The following is an 18,711-nucleotide window of genomic DNA, read 5'->3' on the forward strand; positions in this document are numbered from 1 at the left end:
TGGAGAGGAGAAGCACACAGCAAACAGAGCGCAGAGCGAAAGCGCATAAAGCAGTGCCTGGCTTTTTATGGACGTTGGCTTCGGTCTGGTCTTGGTAGTCATAAAGTTTTGAGCTATAAATACTCTCGTACTTTGCCCAATAACCTTTAGGCCAGAGAACTACAAATGAAGCAGGAGAGAGAAAAGGAGAGAGGGAGTGAGTAAAAAGAGAGAGAGAGAGAGAGGTAGCTTAGAAGACCACAAATTGTTTGACATTTGGCACACTGAACACTGAACACTGGCGGTCTGCCGACTGAAGACTGAGTACCAAGGACTGAGCACTGGCTGGCACTCCCTGTCAAGCGCAATCCTTTTCAACATCTGCCGAAACGAAGTAACTCTGCTGATGAAGCATATGTCCCTGTCCCTCACGCTCTCTCTCACGTTCTATGCATCCCTCTTGCTCGCTCTTCCCTGTTATTGTCACTTGCCAGTGGCAGTTTTGTGTTATTTTATCCAAGTTTTCCGTCACACAAGCAGGACAAACTTTTTGTTGTTAATTCGTGCAAGTTTCTGGCAAGTATTTACGTGCTTCGAAGAGTTGGCCAGAAAGTTAAGGAGTGAGACAGGGAGGCAGAGAGCTACGTCTGCTATGAAAGTTTTGTATGTTAATGGCATAGTTTAGGCAAAATGTTTTTACTGACGCCTCACTCCCCATCGGCCTCCTGACGCAGTGGAAGTGGAATTCCGTTTTCCTGCTGGTTTTGGTTTGCACACATTTTCTGGCCCAAAATTAACTCACGAGCCTCTCGTCCCACCCATACTCGTAGACTCTCTCTCTCTCCATGTGCCCCTGGCTCTGGCTCTGGCTCTTTCTTAGCCACATAATGTGCCATTGCCCCACGTTAAGTGACTTTCTTATGTCGGTTGTAAAATTTCCCTCTTTATACGAAACCATATGGATCCTGTTTGCCATCCTGTTTGTCGCCTGTGTGCATGTGTGTGTGTGTTGATAACACTTGCTTCCACTCCACTCCAGCCAACAACTACTTCTTGCTGCGGTTAAATAATCCCAGACTATGAAAGCCGGTAATTTACTTGAGTACTCAGCGGGCTCGGCTTCCTTCTACCCTACTCACATCTCTCCCTTCCCTCCTCTCTCTCTCCCACAGCTGTGGCCGCTGGGGCAAGTTAAGCCATTGACAAAACTTTTGTCCAACATAGTTTGGTGGATTTTTTGTTTGCTTTCCTTTCGATTTGCTTGATAAATTTGAAACTTTTGGGCGGCTCCCTTGACATGAGCAGAAACTATTAATTTCGAGTCAAAGCTGTTGGCAATTTTCATTTAGTTTCCGAGCTTCCGTTTCTTCCTCGTCGCCGTTTAGTTGCTACTAATTAAATACAAAGTTTGCCAAACAATAAGTATTGGCTAAGAGTTGGCCCAGACTTTTGCTCTGTGCTTAAGGGAGGGGAAAATTGAACCTCTTTCACCTGTTGAAGCAGCCCAATAAACTTGAGCTCTGTGGTTCCATCGTCTTTTGGTGTAACGCTTCAAGTGGCGTACACGTACATACACTCCACAGACTGCTCAAGGACTGCAGCATCCACATCAAGATCCCCCCCTCCCAGGCGCAGTGTGTCGGCATCCTTTGGCCACTTGTGGCTGCCACAGCAACAGCAGCAACTGGCTTCTGTTGGAGCTGCTGCTCTGCAATTGGATTATCATTTTGCCTAACAACAAATTACTCGTTCAGTCAAGAACGTCTGCCCGAGACACAGGGGGAACGAGAGGAAGCGGCCAATGAGCCACTGCCACTCCAGCTGATGAGACGCTTAGCACTGAGGAAAATGCTGGCTCTCCGCTACAGGTCTAAATGATTCTGTGTTCCTTTGAAGACGTAGACAGCGCATCTCAGACCCGCATTCTCTCAGTGTAAAAGTTTCGCCAACTTACGTAAACCATCCAGCCAACCCCAAATGCAATGAAGTTTTCAAGTAACAGTTTGCATGACTTACAGAAACAGAAACAGAAACAGGACTTGGACCAGGGACCTGTACCTAACACAGGAGCTGCTCCTGCTGCTCCTGCTGCTCCTTCTGCTGCTGCTGGTGATGACGGGGAGCGATAAGTAGCTTGATGAGAATGATGAGGTCTTGACAAAATGAGCCAAGTGGCCAAAATACAATTTCCGACTGGGCACAAGCAGCTGAGTCTGCTAAATGCCCCAAAGTCCAGCTAGCAGTAGTTTGTTTTTTTTCTTTCCTTCCTTTTTTCCCTTATTTATTTTGATTAAAAATTAACCACCAGCCTCCTGGTGGTCGTTGGGCAAAGCAGAACTGGCTGGCAGGATGACTGGTCGGGTGTGTGGCTACGTGCTTGGCCTGGGGAATTTGGTTGGAAAGTGAAGTAAATGCGTTTTGTAATAAATTCAAATCAACTTTATGGTATGTCCGTGTGTATCTCCGATGGAGTAACTTGGACATCAAATTGCTCATCGATTGAGGGAAGAGAGAGAGAGAGGCAATCGGAATCCCAATTCCAGGCACCCAATCTTTAGTTTTTGCCAGCTATAAATTGTTGCTGTGAGCTCGTTTTTTTTTTTTTTTTGGCTTCTGCTTTGGCTTTTCCTCTATCCGCTATCCATTTTACAATGTTCACTTTGCAGATTCAACACGGACTTTGTGCCGGACTTAAGCGCATTACGGACTTCGGCTCTGCCACTCCCACTGCGACTTTGGACTCTGGGCAAAAGTCTTTTAATGTCTTATCGCTTGTGCAAATAAATAAGCGAGCAATGGCATTGGGCTCAAGTCTTGTTATCCCCTCCATGAGCAATTGATTTGTCTTCTTTCTGTTGCTGCTGTTCTGCTGCTTGTCTTATGCAAATTTCCAATGAGATTCAATTGATTCAATTAAACACGGCAACCATCGCAAACCAGCAGATCTTGCTCCCACACGTGTCAACTGCCAAATGTCATTGAAAAGTAGCCAAAACTCAAAGCAATTATTATTAATTTCACCTTACTTTTAGTTCTCAATTTATATTTAGTAGCAAATAATTATTTTAGGTTTTTTTTTGGGTTTTTATGTCACTCAAAATTAAAGCAGAACAAAATATAGTTAATTTCCAGCATGGAGGGCACCCACAAGGCCACGGAGGAGCTGTTGCCAGAGGTCGAACAGAGCCAGAAGGCCACTGAAACCGCGACTGAAGCAATCCCCAGATACGCTCTCCACACACCCAGCCCTGTGTTGTGTCTCGCTGCCCTCTCTAGATTGAGTTCCGATGGCTTCCCCATCGGTGGTCAGGCCATTCTGTCGAAGATGAGGCAAAGCAATGTGCTACTGTCCAAGCACATGGCTCTGCAGCTGGAAAAGCAATTCGAGACGTTCAGAGTCGCGGCGGGACAAGGGAGGAGTGGAAACATCGGCGCTGGCTACACCTCCGTGGCCAGGCGGCGGGGTCTACCGCAGCTGCAGCACACAAAATCTTACATCTTCGATAAACCAACCACCCACAAGTTGTCGCCACGTCTCCAGTCTGTCGGACTTAATATGGCGAATGCCAGGAATACATTTCCTACAATCCTTCGACCGCTTACGCAGGGAGAGCCGTCCCAGGCGCACACTCAGCGGGAGATGGTCGAGACCAGGACTGCAGACTGCAACCAAGAGGAGCAACCAACTGGCCAGCAGATGGAAATGTCGCGATTGGAGCAGCCGAACCTGGAACAAGAAATCGACCTCATGATCGAGCGCACCTTGAGCGAGCATGTGGACGGACTGAGAAACTACCTCCGGACCCACAGAGACCGATTCCAACAGCTGGCCCAGCACCAGCAGACCGAGCGACTGCGCATGCAGCGAGAGTTTGACCGCCAGCAAGAGTTGCTTATCAAACAGATTTGCGCAGAAATAGACATGAGCAACTCGGCCACAGATGCGTCAGCCAGAAGACGGTGAAGAGAATGGCAAATAAATCATCTTTATCTGCCATTCACTGTCCTTAACCGAGAATGGGAACACAAGCAAGCAAAATTACATTAACAATTATCTTGCTGATGGAAAACTTCCTGACAATGATTGTGGGTTCCTCCTGGTTCCTTTCTGGCCGCTGCTCATCGAATACTCTTACTGGCGGAGCTCACCCCCGGGTTGTAGCGAGAAGGCCTGTTAGCTTGGTAAATGTCCTTAATAGTCAGTTATCCTACAGCTGCCACTTCCCACACTTGAATCACCATCTAATATAACATATTCGACCTTTCTGACCTGAAGACTGCGCAGTGGGCGGCGTTCGAACATGAACTCGGAATCGCTTTCTGCTCGGCGTGCACTCGAGTGGTAGCTGCTGAAGTTTTCAAAGATACTGTCGATAATCAAACACTTTTCCAGAATGAGTAGTTAGCTGGTTTAGCAGCTACCAACTGTCCTTAACCAAACAATTGACATTGTCGTTTATTAATCGATTTAAAATTTGCATTCAAAGAGAATTTCAAAACATTTCTGCGGCAACGGAATTATCGACCTACTTTCTCATTCGAATAATAATCGTGAACAGGGAGTAGGCCATCTTTAGGGTCGCGAAGAACGTGTCCACATTGACGCGCAACATGCCACCGGCAACGGCTGTGCTCGGCATCAGCGATCGTTCCACAAAAATCATCATCTTCCGCTTGAAGGTCCTATCCTGATCGGGCCAATTGCAGCTGAAGGCGGCATTGTGGAGGCGTCCAAACCAGTACTCGTTGTCTGTGCTATAGAAGCATGACGGATAGATTTGCAATTGAATTCCTATGGCGTACAAGATGAAGTAAATTCGGGCCATGGGTTCGCTGACGAAGAACACGACAGATGCGACACTGATGCACAAGTTCAGAGCGGTCACCGTGAATTGGACGAACATTGGGAGTGACATGAATCCCTCCATGCATTGGAAGATACTGTGGGATAATAAGATCCAAGTAGGAGAATGAGTGGTATCAAGAATCATAGTAAGTAACCGCACAGTTGCACCTACTTGAGCAAGCGCTTGTGATCGGTGATGCAGTCTTCCAGCTGCTTCTCAGCATCAATGGATGGATCCCTGCCAATGTCGTCAAAGCGTGAGTAGAGCATCTTCACGTGTGACGAGATAAGGCAGAGCACCACGGCCGGAAAGCAGTCATTGACATAATTTTGCACGAGTAGAAAGGATATTCCCACAATCTGATAGAAGTTCGCAATGTAGTAGTTTCTCGTGGAGTGTAACCAGTCGAATGGGAAGTAGGCGGGGTACATGAGGCCCCGCTCTTCCTTAGAGATAAACGAGAGCTCGGCGAACAGAGCTAACGGCATGTAGATGCCAATAAAGACATACAGGATGGTGCGCAGTTTCAGCTTTACTTGGCCGTAGATGGCACGCTGCTGCATGCCACTCACTCGCTCATCAAGCAGCCGCAGGAGGTGTTCCATTCGAGCCACCTTGCCAATGTTGTAGGCGTACAGAAGAGTCTTGGCGGAGCAGGCGAGGCAGGTCACAAAGGTCGTCAGGTTGAGGATGTCCTCGGTGAGACTGCGGTTGCTGAAGAGAGACAGGCCCAAGTGCAGCGGATAGCCGACGGTGAACACCACATTCACCACCACACTGTAGCGGAGGTAGAAACTACGCCAGGACTGCACCCGTTCGTGGGCCACTCCTAGAATCCACCATGCTGTCCAGTGGCTCTTGATGAAGCTCAAACTGTCGATGACTTTCTCCGGCATTGATGTCTTTTTGAGTACTAAAGGCTCCTTTCTGATGTCGCTCTTATATACCGATAGGCTTGTGGTTTCTGAGCCTTATCTTTGCCCTTTTCTTCCATTATGCAATTAAGCTTGACTCGTGTTAGCACTTAATAGACAGAAGAAACGCTGTAAGACGCGTTCGTACGCGTCACAATTTGTACACCCGGTACTCATGCCCCTGCAAATTAACTTCGTCATTCTGCCTATAATAGCCTGACCTGATTCACAGATTTTGTTCTTACTTGTCTTTCATATTTTTCTAGAAACAGAAGGAAGGATGGGCACAGCTGGTGCTATCTGCCGCTTAGGTTTGTCATTCCCAGCGACCTATTAAACACCTAGAATTAGCTGTGACGAAGGGTTAAATTTAACCTCTTCACCTATTCGCTTCTCCTCAGCATTTAAATAGTATCAAACAATGAGAAGGGACGAGTGAGACGCTTCTTACGCATCACAACTTTTATACCCGGTACTCAGTAATACATCTGTACCTTAGTAGCGTGGGTGGAAGGCGATATTTGGAAATACACTTGTAACAGTGTGAGCATATAGCAATTTGGATGCAAAATTTGGTGGCTCTAGCTTTTATAGTCTCTGAGATCCAGGCGCTCAACAAGACGGACGGACGGACGGACGGACAGACGGACGGACAGACAGACATGGCTATATCGACTCGGCTATTGATGCTGATCAAGAATATATATACTTTATGGGGTCGAAAACGTTTCCTTATCTGCGTTGCATACATCCACTTTTCCACACAAATACAATAAATCCTATTTACTCTTCGAGTACCGGGTATAATAATGTTACATTTAAGGGCAGCATAATCCCTGCAATCGCTTAGCTCTGCTTGCTGCTGTTCTGCGTGAAGTTATGCTTGCTATTCTACTTGATGCTGAATACTGCGACTGAACAGTAACTCAGAGTCGGGGCGGTAGCTGCTGAAGTTGCTAAGGCGTTCGATGATGACGGGCGCCTCTAGTCGCTGCATATCGAAAAATTTCCGGGTTTCTTTCTCATATGGCAGCTGCGAAATGTCCCAAATGGTTCGTTATTCTGCAGCTGACGCTTCCCATATTTAAATTAACAATTATTATGACATTTAATCGACTCAAATTTGCATTCAAAGGGAATTTCAAAACAATTCAAGCAATGGAATTATCGACCTACTTTCTCATTCGAATAATAATCGTGAACAGGGAGTAGGCCATCTTTAGGGTCGCGAAGAACGTGTCCACATTGACGCGCAACATGCCACCGGCAACGGCTGTGCTCCGCTTCAGCGATCGCTCCAAGAAAATCATCATCTTCCGCTTGAAGGTCCTATCCTGATCGGGCCAATTGCAGCTGAAGGCGGCATTGTGGAGGCGTCCAAACCAGTACTCGTTGTCTGTGCTATAGAAGCATGACGGATAGATTTGCAATTGAATTCCTATGGCGTAAAAGATGCAGTAAATTCGGGCCATGGGTTCGCTGACGAAGAACACGACAGATGCGACACTGATGCACAAGTTCAGAGCGGTCACCGTGAATTGGACGAACATTGGGAGTGACATGAATCCCTCCATGCATTGGAAGATACTGTGGGATAATAAGATCCAAGTAGGAGAATGAGTGGTATCAAGAATCATAGTAAGTAACCGCACAGTTGCACCTACTTGAGCAAGCGCTTGTGATCGGTGATGCAGTCTTCCAGCTGCTTCTCAGCATCAATGGATGGATCCCTGCCAATGTCGTCAAAGCGTGAGTAGAGCATCTTCACGTGTGACGAGATAAGGCAGAGCACCACGGCCGGAAAGCAGTCATTGACATAATTTTGCACGAGTAGAAAGGATATTCCCACAATCTGATAGAAGTTCGCAATGTAGTAGTTTCTCGTGGAGTGTAACCAGTCGAATGGGAAGTAGGCGGGGTACATGAGGCCCCGCTCTTCCTTAGAGATAAACGAGAGCTCGGCGTACAGAGCTAACGGCATGTAGATGCCAATAAAGACATACAGGATGGTGCGCAGTTTCAGCTTTACTTGGCCGTAGATGGCACGCTGCTGCATGCCACTCACTCGCTCATCAAGCAGCCGCAGGAGGTGTTCCATTCGAGCCACCTTGCCAATGTTGTAGGCGTACAGAAGAGTCTTGGCGGAGCAGGCGAGGCAGGTCACAAAGGTCGTCAAATTGAGGATGTCCTCGGTGAGACTGCGGTTGCTGAAGAGAGACATGCCCAAGTGAAGCGGATAGCCGACGGTAAACACCACATTGACCACCGCACTGTAGCAGAGGTAGAGGCCACGAAAGGACTGAACCCGCTCGTGGGCCACTCCGAGCATCCACCATGCTGTCCAGTGGCTCTTGATGAAGCTCAAACTGTCGATGGCTTCCTCTGGCATGGCTTCCTTTTTGAGTACTAAGGTTTCCGTCCTGATTTCGCTCTTATATACAGATTTGCGCCATTGTATTTGCCTTTCTTTAATTATGCAATGAGGCTTGCGTGGTGCTAGGAATTAAAAATGATGACCGGTGCCACCTGCCGCTTAAGTTTTGCCTTCCCAGCGACCAATTAAACACCTAGAATTAGTGACAAATGGCTAAAAAGAGCCTCTTGACCGAATGGCTTCCTCTCAGCCTTCTAATAGTATTAAAAATGCTACGTTAAAGGGTAACTTATTACCAGCAATGGTTTAGCTCTGCTTGCTGCTGCTCTGCTTGCAGCTGCACTGCTTGCAGGTCTGCATCCATCTCTGCTTGCAGCACTGCTTGCAGCTGAAGACTGTGCAGTGGGCGCGTTCGAACATGAACTCGGAATCGCTTTCTGCTCGGAGTGCACTCGAGTGGTAGCTGCTGAAGTTTTCAAAGATACTGTCGATAATCAAACACTTTTCCAGAATGAGTAGTTAGCTGGTTTAGCAGCTACCAACTGTCCTTAACCAAACAATTGACATTGTCGTTTATTAATCGATTTAAAATTTGCATTCAAAGAGAATTTCAAAACATTTCTGCGGCAACGGAATTATCGACCTACTTTCTCATTCGAATAATAATCGTGAACAGGGAGTATGCCATCTTTAGGGTCGCGAAGAATGAGTCCACATGGACTCGAAACATGCCACCGGCAATCGCTGTGCTCCGCTTCAGCGATCGCTCCACAAAGAGCATCATCTTCCGCTTGAAGCTGCGTCCTTGCACGGGCCAGTTGCAGCTGAAGGCGGCGTAGTGGAGGCGTCCAAACCAGTACTCGTTGTCGGTGCCATAGTAGCAGGAGGGAAAAATCTCGAGCGGCATGGCAAGGCCATAAAAGAGGAGATAAATGCGGGCCATGGGTTCGTTGACGAAGAACACGAGAGCGGCGACACTGATGCAAACATTTAGAGCGGCGATCGTGAATTGGATGAACATTGGCAGTGACATAAATCCCTCAATACATCTAAAGAGTCTTTGGAAGAAAGGTAAGTCGGTGGTTGTAAAATGAATTCGGTTGGTACCCACTCGAGCAGGCGCTTGTGATCGGTGATGCAGTCTTCCAGCTGCTTCTCAGCATCAATGGATGGATCCCTGCCAATGTCTTCAAAGCGTGAGTAGAGCATCTTCACGTGTGACGAGATTAGGCAGAGCACCACGGCAGGAAAGCAGTCATTGGCATAGTTTTGCACGAGTTGAAAGGACACCCCTACAATTTGATAGACGTTGGCTATGTAGTAGTTCCTCGTGGAGTTTAACCAGTCGAATGGGAAGTAGGCGGGGTACATGAGGCCCCGCTCTTCCTTAGAGATAAAGGAGAGCTCGGCAAAAAGACCGCAAAGCATGTAGATGGCAATAAAGGCATAGAGGATGGTGCGAAGCTGCACCTTCAATTGGCCGTATATGGCACGCTGCTCGATGCCACTCGCTCGCTCATCCAGCAGCCGCAGGAGCTGCTCTATCCGAGCCACCTTGCCAATGTTGTAGGCGTAGAGAAGGCACTTGGCGGAGCAGGCAAAGCACGTCGCAAAGGTCGTCAGGTTGAGGATGTCCTCGGTGAGACTGCGGTTGTGAAAGAGGGACAGGCCCAAATGGAGCGGATAGCCGACGGTGAACAGCACATTGAGCACCACACTGCAGCAGAGGTAGAGGCCACGAAAGGACTGAACCCGTTTGTGAGCCACTCCGAGCATCCACCATGCTGTCCAGTGGCTCTTGATGAAGCTCAAACTGTCGATGGCCTCGTCGGACATTGCCTTTACTTTCTGAGGTTCCTTTTTTGGTAATGCCTCGTTTTATATACTCGAACAGATGTCGACACCATTGGCCTTTCTCGAATTATGTAATTAGGGTTGCGTGGTGGTAGCAATTACAAATTATCACCGGTGCCACCTGCAGGTTAGGTTGTTGATTCCCAGCGGATGGAATTCCATTTAAAATTCCCTCTGGCAAATGGTTACTACCACAGTCGAGCCACATACTCTTTGAACTCTTTAAACTATTTCCCTCTTTGTTGCCGAACAATTCGTGACAACTGCAACGAATGGCTAGTCGCAAATTCCAGCGAATGCAAATGAAATGCGAAATTATTTGCTAGTTTTCAGGGGGTTGCTCCCCTCAGGCTTCTCATTTCAGATGCTGATGTTTTTCATAATTAATGAAACTGACACAACATCGGAATGTTCGTTTAGCGGCAGGTTACGGCCACGGCCAGCGGCTCCTGCTGCTTTTGGCAGCGGTTTTGCAGCATCAAAATGTGCGCTAAAAAGCAGGCAACAACATGTATGGCTCACTCGCTGGCTGGCCGTCAATTTTACTGCAACTTGCCACACCGTCACATGTGCGATGCAATTATTTCAACGCAACACAAGCCCGAAAGCATAGTTACTTTATATTCTCTCTGCCCTGTTATCCCCCTCGCATCATGGAGTGATGTGTGGATGGTGCATGCAATTAGCATGTCCACGCGGGCCACCAAAAAAAACATGTTGCCATATTGCTGACAGCGACCCATAAATTGTTGCATGTTGAAATGGCAGCAGGCCAACACACACACACACAGAGGGCAGGGTTTACGAATAAAAAGATCCACAGTATGCGTATGGTGTGATTCATGGTTGACTCCGCGTCCTCATCCCTAATCCAATGTCTTAATTGTTGCATGTGGCATTCACGCTGACACTGCCACATCCACATGCATAATAAAAAATATAAAAAATACTATTCACAGCAGTTTATTGTATGTAAAATATTTTCATGCGGATGGTTTAAGCCCTAGCCCAATTACGACGGGGGCATGGCACAAGTTGGCTGAAAAATGGAACGGATGTGCTTCTCCGTATCTGGGGCCCCACAATTTGCAGCGGAAACATAATCACAGCAGTCTTCACCCCAGAGTCGTGTGGCACAAAATGATGCATGACGATGTTCCCTAGCTCTCTCTTGGTTTTTTCCTGAGGATGTTCCCTCTCTGATGAGCTACGTTTTGCCATCTGCCGCGTACCCATAGCTAATATACCCAGCTGTAAGTGGCGCTATTCATGCGGCAGGTTCCACCAATGCCAGTTGCATATCGACGCTACGGAACGCGTTGCTTGTCTAACCCACAACGCAGTAGCAGCAGCTGCTGTTGCTGCTGCCGCTGTCAGCGAGCAAGAACGACAACAATGTAATTATCATAATTAAAAGCCTGCCCCTGTCGCCAAAAAAAAAGAGAAAAAAGACCGCCCAACCATGCAACCGACAAACAACGAGAATGGGAGCGAGAAAATGGTCACAGCGGCCATGAATTTCCTATTAAAAGCAGCTCCCCAAACGACTACGGAGGCTGGTCGAGGCACGTGTGGGTGGCAGCGGTTAGGTTGGGTGCCGAGGTAGGGCAGCCCCAACCCTGCCAACAGTAGGAGGCACCGGAGATGGTGACCGCTGGCTGGGGGGTTGCGACTGCAGCTGCATAATTGAGGTAGTTTCACTAATTGTAAAACGTTGCGCATTAATTATGTCTGCAGCGTTGCGCATTTTGTGGCTTGGCACTCGAAAGTCGCCTTCACCCATTAGACACCCATCCCCCCCTCCCATCACCATTACCCTGGGAGAGAGAAAACCAGAAACTATGTTGATGACATTCTTTCACAGTTTTCTTTTTCTTTTGAGACGCGTGCGTCTTGCATTTGTTGTTGCTTCTGCTGCAGCTGCTGCACCCGGTGGATGCATTCTTATCAGTGCTTCTTATCAGTGTGGGAAAATTCACCACACGAATGCCGCACGCTGCTCAACAGCTGGCGGACTCGGAAAGCCTCGAATTTGTTCTGCGCAGGACCTGGAAGACATCGTACAATGTCGAATATTTGTCAGTTAAGAAGCTTCAACATTAAAGCTGTTTTTTGGCACTCTTAGAAATTTATTGGGAAAAAGTTTAGAGGTTTGAGAGATTTGAAATTCAAGCAATGAGTTGAGCATAAAGACCTTTTGAAGCATTCAAAGAAAATAATTATCTTTGATTTAATTACGTTCAGTTATCTATAAATTCTTTAAGAAATATGCCTTGAGACTTTCCCCTTTGACACAGTTGCAACTGCCACGATAATTGCTGAAGTGAAAGCGCACGCAACAGTTTACTTTCCACACAGCCAAGGGCTTATCACAACAAGCGTTGCCGCTTCCAGTCTAATCAGAAACATCGCTGGAAATGCCGCCACAGAGAGACATAGAGAGAGAGAGCAAGAGCAAGAGCTAGAACGGGCGAGTGAGAGAACACTAACCTGCCTCAATAGCAGCAGTCTATACGGCTTTCACTTTCCACCCACTGACACGATGCTCCACAGACCCACAAGAACGAAAGTGCACGAAGCTGATTCGAGACAGTCGGCTCGTTCGCCAGGAGCTCGCTCGCTCGCTCGTGTCGGGCCGTGGTGAGTTTAGAGGAGCCATCGCCATCGCCACCGCCAACGAATCTGGCGCTGAATGAAGCTCGAGTTCGCATGGCGGCAATTATTCGCAGTTCGTTTTTAAACGCGTCGCGGCGTGGTTGTGTTGTATTGTGTGCGCGGAGCACAAACGAGCGAACCCAAAGGAACTGATTCCACTTAAAGGGAGATTCATCCTGCCGGACAACCGATCGGTGCTCACGAAATGCAAGTGAAAGTGAAGTTCCGATCATCGATAGAGACGATACGCGTAGATTTTGAATGACCTTATTAGTGTAACAATATCATAGATCCTACTCAATCACAGGATAAATAATCACATAAATCGGATTAAAATTCATACAAGTATATTTCAATTGAATTTGTAGATTACGCCCGCAGGGTGAGTATAATTCCCATAAAAATGTCTCCCACAATTAGAAATATTTCTGTTATTATAATATAAATTCTATGAAATATCGAAATTCTCAGCAAGAATTTATTTTATTTGCTTTTTATTTTTGTATTTTTCATCTGTCTTCTCTCTTATGGAAAAATAATACCCTTTGGGCTATTGCTGGGGAGAGCAAAGTGTGATTCAAAATCCCTGAAAAATTGTTGTCCGTCGCTTCGTAATACCATTGTACGGAAAACTGAGCTTACACGAATGCAATTCCAATTCAATGCACTGTGCATCTGTGCCCATTCGAATAATGGCACTTTAAATGCCACAAAAAGTGAATAATGCAACTGTGAATGTAAGCACATTCATGGACTACTGACCGACTGAAATCGTTCACTGGTCAGCAAATTGACAGTGTCCTGGCATTTTGTCCACTGTTTGTGTTTTTTGATTTAATTTAATTAATTTTAAAAGCTGCCTTAAAAATACAACACGATCGCTTCAGGCAGAAAATGAGCCACCATCCTTTGTGAAAATTAATTCCATTCCAGCACAGCAAAACAGGGTTCCATTGACGTGCCACAGGCCGCGGCGTGTGCAGCGGCTCAGGGAGTTAATTCTCATGTTAAAGACAGCAGCCAAAAATGGTGGGGGTACACAGTCGCAAGTCAATTAATTAATATGAGGCCAAGAAGCCAGCGACGAGGATACACCAATACTCATACGTGTGTGGGGCAAGTGGAGAGGCCGAAAAATCACGCATAAGCCGCCAGCCGGCTGCCTCCTGCCTCCCTGGCCCCTTGCCAGACGAAGTGTGAAATTGTATTTTATTCTCACTCCTGCACATGTCCGCACTTTCGGTCTTGTTTTCCTACGTTCTTTGGCTTCTTCCTGGAGCATTCCCCGGGTAAACTGATTAAACTCTTTGGCCTTTGTGGCCCTACAAAAAAAATTCCAACAACACCTAATGGGTAGAATTAATTTGGGAAAATTTCTGTGAAATGAGCTGGGCATCTTGTGGATGTCGTTAAGCGGATTTGCTTACGCTGTGACTCTGTTTGTGTGTCCTGCAGAATCTGCAAAGTTATTATACGCGTAATTCAAGTTAATTGCGTGCCACCTGCCAAGTGGCGAGCCGCCTTCGCTTTCCCCCTGTAGCTCTTCTGTTTCTAATGATTGTCTTAATTTGAAGCATTTACCTGCACGCACCACACGCTCACAGGAAGGCGTACCCGCGGCTTACTCTTCCGCTCTGCCTCTCCCTCTCCCTCGCCCGCTGCTCGGCCCATTCATACTCGTAACTGAACTTTTGCATACAAATGGGCTTGGGCTTGGGCAACTTCTGGGCGCCGCTTGTGCTTTATGAATGCAAATTTACACAGCTTCAAGCTTAAATCTGAATGCTTCAAGCTGATGCCTGCAGTTTCCCATTGACCAAACACCCAAAACCCCACCCCCCATGCTGTGGGTGCTCGGCGAGTACCAGTTACAGTTATCTATTTGCATACACTTGCAGAAAATATGGTAAAAGTGTAAGATAAACAGAAATTATCGTCATGAAAGAGAGTGCCTGAAAGTTCAAGTTTTGATCGAGAAACGGAGACAAAGAACAAGAAAAAGTAAGAGAAAAATGTTCGCTCGCTGCAAGCGAGATCAAGTGATATACAAAATACAACCGAAAGCTCGTCTCCTGCTTCGTTCTGACTCTCTCACTCGCTCACTCTCTCTTTGTCTTTGCTCTCCCGCCTGGCACTTCCATGCCGAAAGCTTTAAGCAGCTTTCGGACCGTACTCATCACGCAATGAATTCGTTGTTGTTCCGTTATGATTTTGCTTCGAGTGTAAATGGAAACCCACATACCCACGGAATGTAAATAGCCGCTGGCTGTTGTTCTTCATCGCATTCTTTACCTGCTGGTTTCGCTTTCATTTGAGCTTTTTGTTTGTGTTGTTTTAAAGTTGCTTTTCAGCTTAGCCAATGCTGATGTCTTTAACGAATACCCAAATGGAGGACTAGCTCTGGGAGAGAGTTGATAAATGACCAAGAGATGTTAACGCTGAATGTACCCTAACATGTGTCCTCCTACTCAAATTCCATTCAACGAATATTGCTTAAGCTTTTCAGCCAGCTTACGTAGGGACGAATTTGCATAATTTTATAACTACTTAATTCCCCCCCCTTGTCTGGCTTTATTATAACTTATGCCATGTTTTGCCAGTCAATCCCCAGCATGCTTGTGTGTGTCTGCATCTACGTCTGTTTTTATTGTGTGTGTTTGCATGTGTTGAATTATAATTTTCGGTGCCAAATCCATGCAAATTCATTAACAAAATTTAATTATCAAAACGAAAAAGGAGAAAAAGCTTAAAGGATTTCCGAGCAAAATAAATGACAAGCGGGTATGTTATTCAGTAAACTCAATCTCTATATCTATTCCCTGTGTGCACTCCCATCCCTTTGCACCTTCGCTTGTGCCTGGTTTTGATGGAAACTTCGTTCATTTTAGTCGAGTGCTTTTGACCACCGAATCGGCTTAAGCGCTTTGACTTTGGTTTTCGTTTTTTGGTTACATTTTAGCGCAGAATGCGAGTAGCATGTGGGTGGGTCTATGTATCTACTCTGTCCACTGGGATGTCCCCTAATTACACTCAAAGTTAAACATTTTCTACAGTTTGTGGCTCACTTTGGAGACTCTGGCTACTCCTATTGGCCATTGGACATGCAACCAATTAATTAGGTGCGCCCCCAACTGCGTTCACATCTCATTTCAGGCAATCAATCTAATTGATTGACCGAAAGGCCAACGAATGTCAGACCGAAAAACACTGATAGCTCACCCTAAAAGGGATAATTTGAGCCTTTCGGTTGACCTGCTGTCACGCCCCATTGTTAAACAATTTAGGTATTTTATCGTGCCACAAGTGGACAGAGAGAAAACAGTTTGGGCCGGGGGCGAGCGATTACTCCCCTTAATTCCATACTAAATACGTTATGATTGTTGCGTGTTAAACATTAATTAACTCGTCGTGATTGCGGTGTGGTGACCAAACAAATCAATTATTTAAACGCTTTTAAATACATTTGCCCAGCCCCCTGATTGACAGCCAGTGGCATGCCACACACACAATCGTTAATTGCCATGGACTTGCAACGCTTTAAGCATCAGCTGACGGACTGGGCGAGTTGAAAGGTTATTTAGTTCATCATCTCATCGAGCGTAGATAGAAGTTTCCTTTTATTAACTACGATCTACGATGTTCATCACAAATCACAGCTGGAAATTCCGGTGAGAGAGCAGAGTTCTGCCGAGATGATTGTCTTGGCTACGTCAAAGGAAATGGAAGGAGTTCGAATTCCCGCCGGGTCCAGGGGTCGCTGGGTGGGTTGAATGGCAAAATAATTGCCATCGAATGGCAAAGTTGAGTTGCGAGCAATGCAGCAGAAGGCCCGTCGACCGACCGTTTGGTATCTTTGCCATTTTCTTCTTTCTACTTCTCTCCGCCAGTTCCTGCAGATGATTTGTGCCTTCTTTGTTCGATTTCGCTATTCGCTTTTTGCTGCTTGTTGCCGACTGAGGTGGTTGCCTCAGGTGGGGCTTCCTTTTGGCCTTGTCTGTGATTGAAACTCAAGCAAAAATGGCAACAATTGCTGCGGTTCTCGGGAAACAAATGGGCGACTGGACGGGGCTGGTTTTATTGGTGCATTGTGGATTGGGGATTGGGAATTGCTCGCTTGTCCTTTCAGCAACTTCTTTGGCCAAGTGTCGTTGGCAACTTTGTTGTTTCTGTCCTCTGGATGTGGCACTGCAGCAAAGCTTGTCCCCTCCCCCGGCATCAGGTTGTCCTGTAAAAGTGAGTTATGGGCGACAGTTGTCAGCGCCGTGCGACGCGAGGCGGCACAACTTTTAAGCTGCCACCTATAGAGAGATCTCTCGCACCAAATCAAGTTGCAGCCGGCAGCTGCACAAAACTTTACCCACGAATATCATTTATCAAGGAATGCCGCCTTTAAGCCTGACATCTGCACAACTTTCAGCATCCACAAGTCCCCGTGACTTTTGCAGCTCCAATTGGAGCTCAAAAAACTTCAGTCAGCACACACACACACACACACAGGTGTCAAGGTTGATGGCTGAATGCAGACTTTGGGCAAGGACACGCGAGCGAGCGAAAATTGTCATCTCAAATTGTCATTTGTGTGCGTGTGTGTGTGTGAATACACAAAGGACCATGCCATGGGAGGCAAAAGACAAGCATTTCACCGTCACTTGACTGACAATTCGTGCGTGTGGGTCCAACCCCACCTCAGGCCATGTACGAAATGTGGCAACACCAGTTGTCATCCCTTTACCTGTCTGCTTCTGCTGCTGCACACAGCCACTGCCCGCTGTGGGTATGCTCGACTAAAAGCGAAAGTTAACTCTAATGTTGTGTGTGATATATGTACCCATAAATAAGACTACCACGTGCCAGCTGTGCGTCTGTGTGTGTGTTTGCATACACTCACTGCTGTATGTACAAATATCCTTTTGTATCCTTTTCCAGTGTGTTTGCATTGTATTATTTAATGTGGCCATTGTCGTCATTCCAGACGCGTTGATTGTGTCGCTGCTTCACTTGTTCTTCTTTGCTTTTATTAATTTACGAGCTGCGATAAAAAAAAGCGAAACCAAATGGAAATGACCCTTGGCCTCGACGCTCAAGGGAGCTGTCTCTCGATATGAGTACTGCATGAGCACGCAGGAGTCTATAAAGGAGTCCACATCGCTCTGACAGTTACCTGTTTTTAGGTCCCGGCACGTGCTCGTCAGCAAGCAACTTTCTCTTCCTGCCTCGCCCACGCTTCTGCCCTCGTCCCATTCACTCCACCAATACAGAACCACCACAGCGAGAGACATTTCACGTTCAAGGTCCTGGCAAATTGATTGACATGGCCAGGAAATTAAAATCTGAGCTCTTGGGGCTTGCCGCTTCGTTCCGTTTTGCACTTTAAATTTCAACATTTCTTTTCTGCCGCTACAGCACAAAAATGTGGCCCAAAGTCATGGCAAACGGCAAACTGGATATTGACTAAACAGATGGGAAAGCAATCGGCCCGCGCATTGAAGCCCATTAAGAAAATTGGATTTGATTACTTATACATGAGCAAGCACAAGCGAGAGAGAGCGAGAACGAGAGGGAGAGCGGCTAACCACAGCGACAGGGACAGGGACAGAGACATAGACAGAATCAAAGTCGGGGGAGGGCTTGGTGATCGGCCACAAAAAAGAATGTTGTCATAAATCACATTACATATAAAACAAAACAAAAAAAAAAATGGAAAAGGGAAAAGGGAAAAGGAAAAGGCACAATCCGTACAGCTCCAAAGGAAAAGGAAGTGTTATTGATGAGCATTTAACTTATTTTCGTGTTTCCGCTTCCGTTTTGCCTGGTGGCTGGTGTTGGCTTTAAAATTTGTTCGACGCCGCATGGCGTCATCGTTGGGACTTTTGGGTTCTTTACGAGGCACACACTTACATATTATGCCTGCCTCCGCTTGTCGATAATTTAGTTAATAGTTTCAGTACGATTCGGTTTGTGCTTACTCGAGCGAATTTCTGCGGATTTCTGGGGATCTCTGCCGCCGACTCTGGTGATTTGCCTTTCGGGGGCTGCTCTGCCGATTTGCCTTTCGATTGCTGGCTGGTCTCTGGCTGGTCAATAAAGG

At 46.7% G+C, this 18,711-nt stretch overlaps 4 protein-coding genes across 4 annotated transcripts in view; 1 reads left to right on the plus strand and 3 right to left on the minus strand.

Moving 5' to 3' along the window:
* Positions 1-4,505: 4,505 nt before the first annotated feature.
* On the minus strand, positions 4,506-5,722 carry LOC117890851 (odorant receptor 59a-like). The gene is made up of 2 exons (XM_034795938.1): positions 4,998-5,722; positions 4,506-4,920 (listed from the first exon to the last, which is right to left on the minus strand). Exons 1-2 carry the CDS (start codon positions 5,720-5,722, stop codon positions 4,506-4,508), a joined length of 1,140 nt encoding a protein of 379 aa, XP_034651829.1.
* A 1,190-nt stretch (positions 5,723-6,912) lies between these two features.
* Positions 6,913-8,129, minus strand: LOC117891095 (odorant receptor 59a-like). Its single transcript, XM_034796278.1, has 2 exons — positions 7,405-8,129; positions 6,913-7,327 (listed from the first exon to the last, which is right to left on the minus strand). The coding sequence occupies exons 1-2, from the start codon at positions 8,127-8,129 to the stop codon at positions 6,913-6,915; spliced, it is 1,140 nt and encodes a 379-aa protein (XP_034652169.1).
* A 628-nt stretch (positions 8,130-8,757) lies between these two features.
* On the minus strand, positions 8,758-9,950 carry LOC117890674 (odorant receptor 59a-like). Its single transcript, XM_034795655.1, has 2 exons — positions 9,226-9,950; positions 8,758-9,172 (listed from the first exon to the last, which is right to left on the minus strand). The coding sequence occupies exons 1-2, from the start codon at positions 9,948-9,950 to the stop codon at positions 8,758-8,760; spliced, it is 1,140 nt and encodes a 379-aa protein (XP_034651546.1).
* A 2,761-nt stretch (positions 9,951-12,711) lies between these two features.
* The window catches only part of LOC117891082, a 46,340-nt gene continuing 40,340 nt past the window's right edge, over positions 12,712-18,711 (plus strand). The window contains exon 1 of the mRNA XM_034796262.1: positions 12,712-13,005. The gene's annotated coding sequence lies outside the window, so the exon portion shown is untranslated. The remainder of the gene's footprint in view (positions 13,006-18,711) is intronic.

The sequence above is a fragment of the Drosophila subobscura genome, chromosome E, assembly GCF_008121235.1.
Source record: "Drosophila subobscura isolate 14011-0131.10 chromosome E, UCBerk_Dsub_1.0, whole genome shotgun sequence".
NCBI lineage: Eukaryota > Metazoa > Arthropoda > Insecta > Diptera > Drosophilidae > Drosophila > Drosophila subobscura.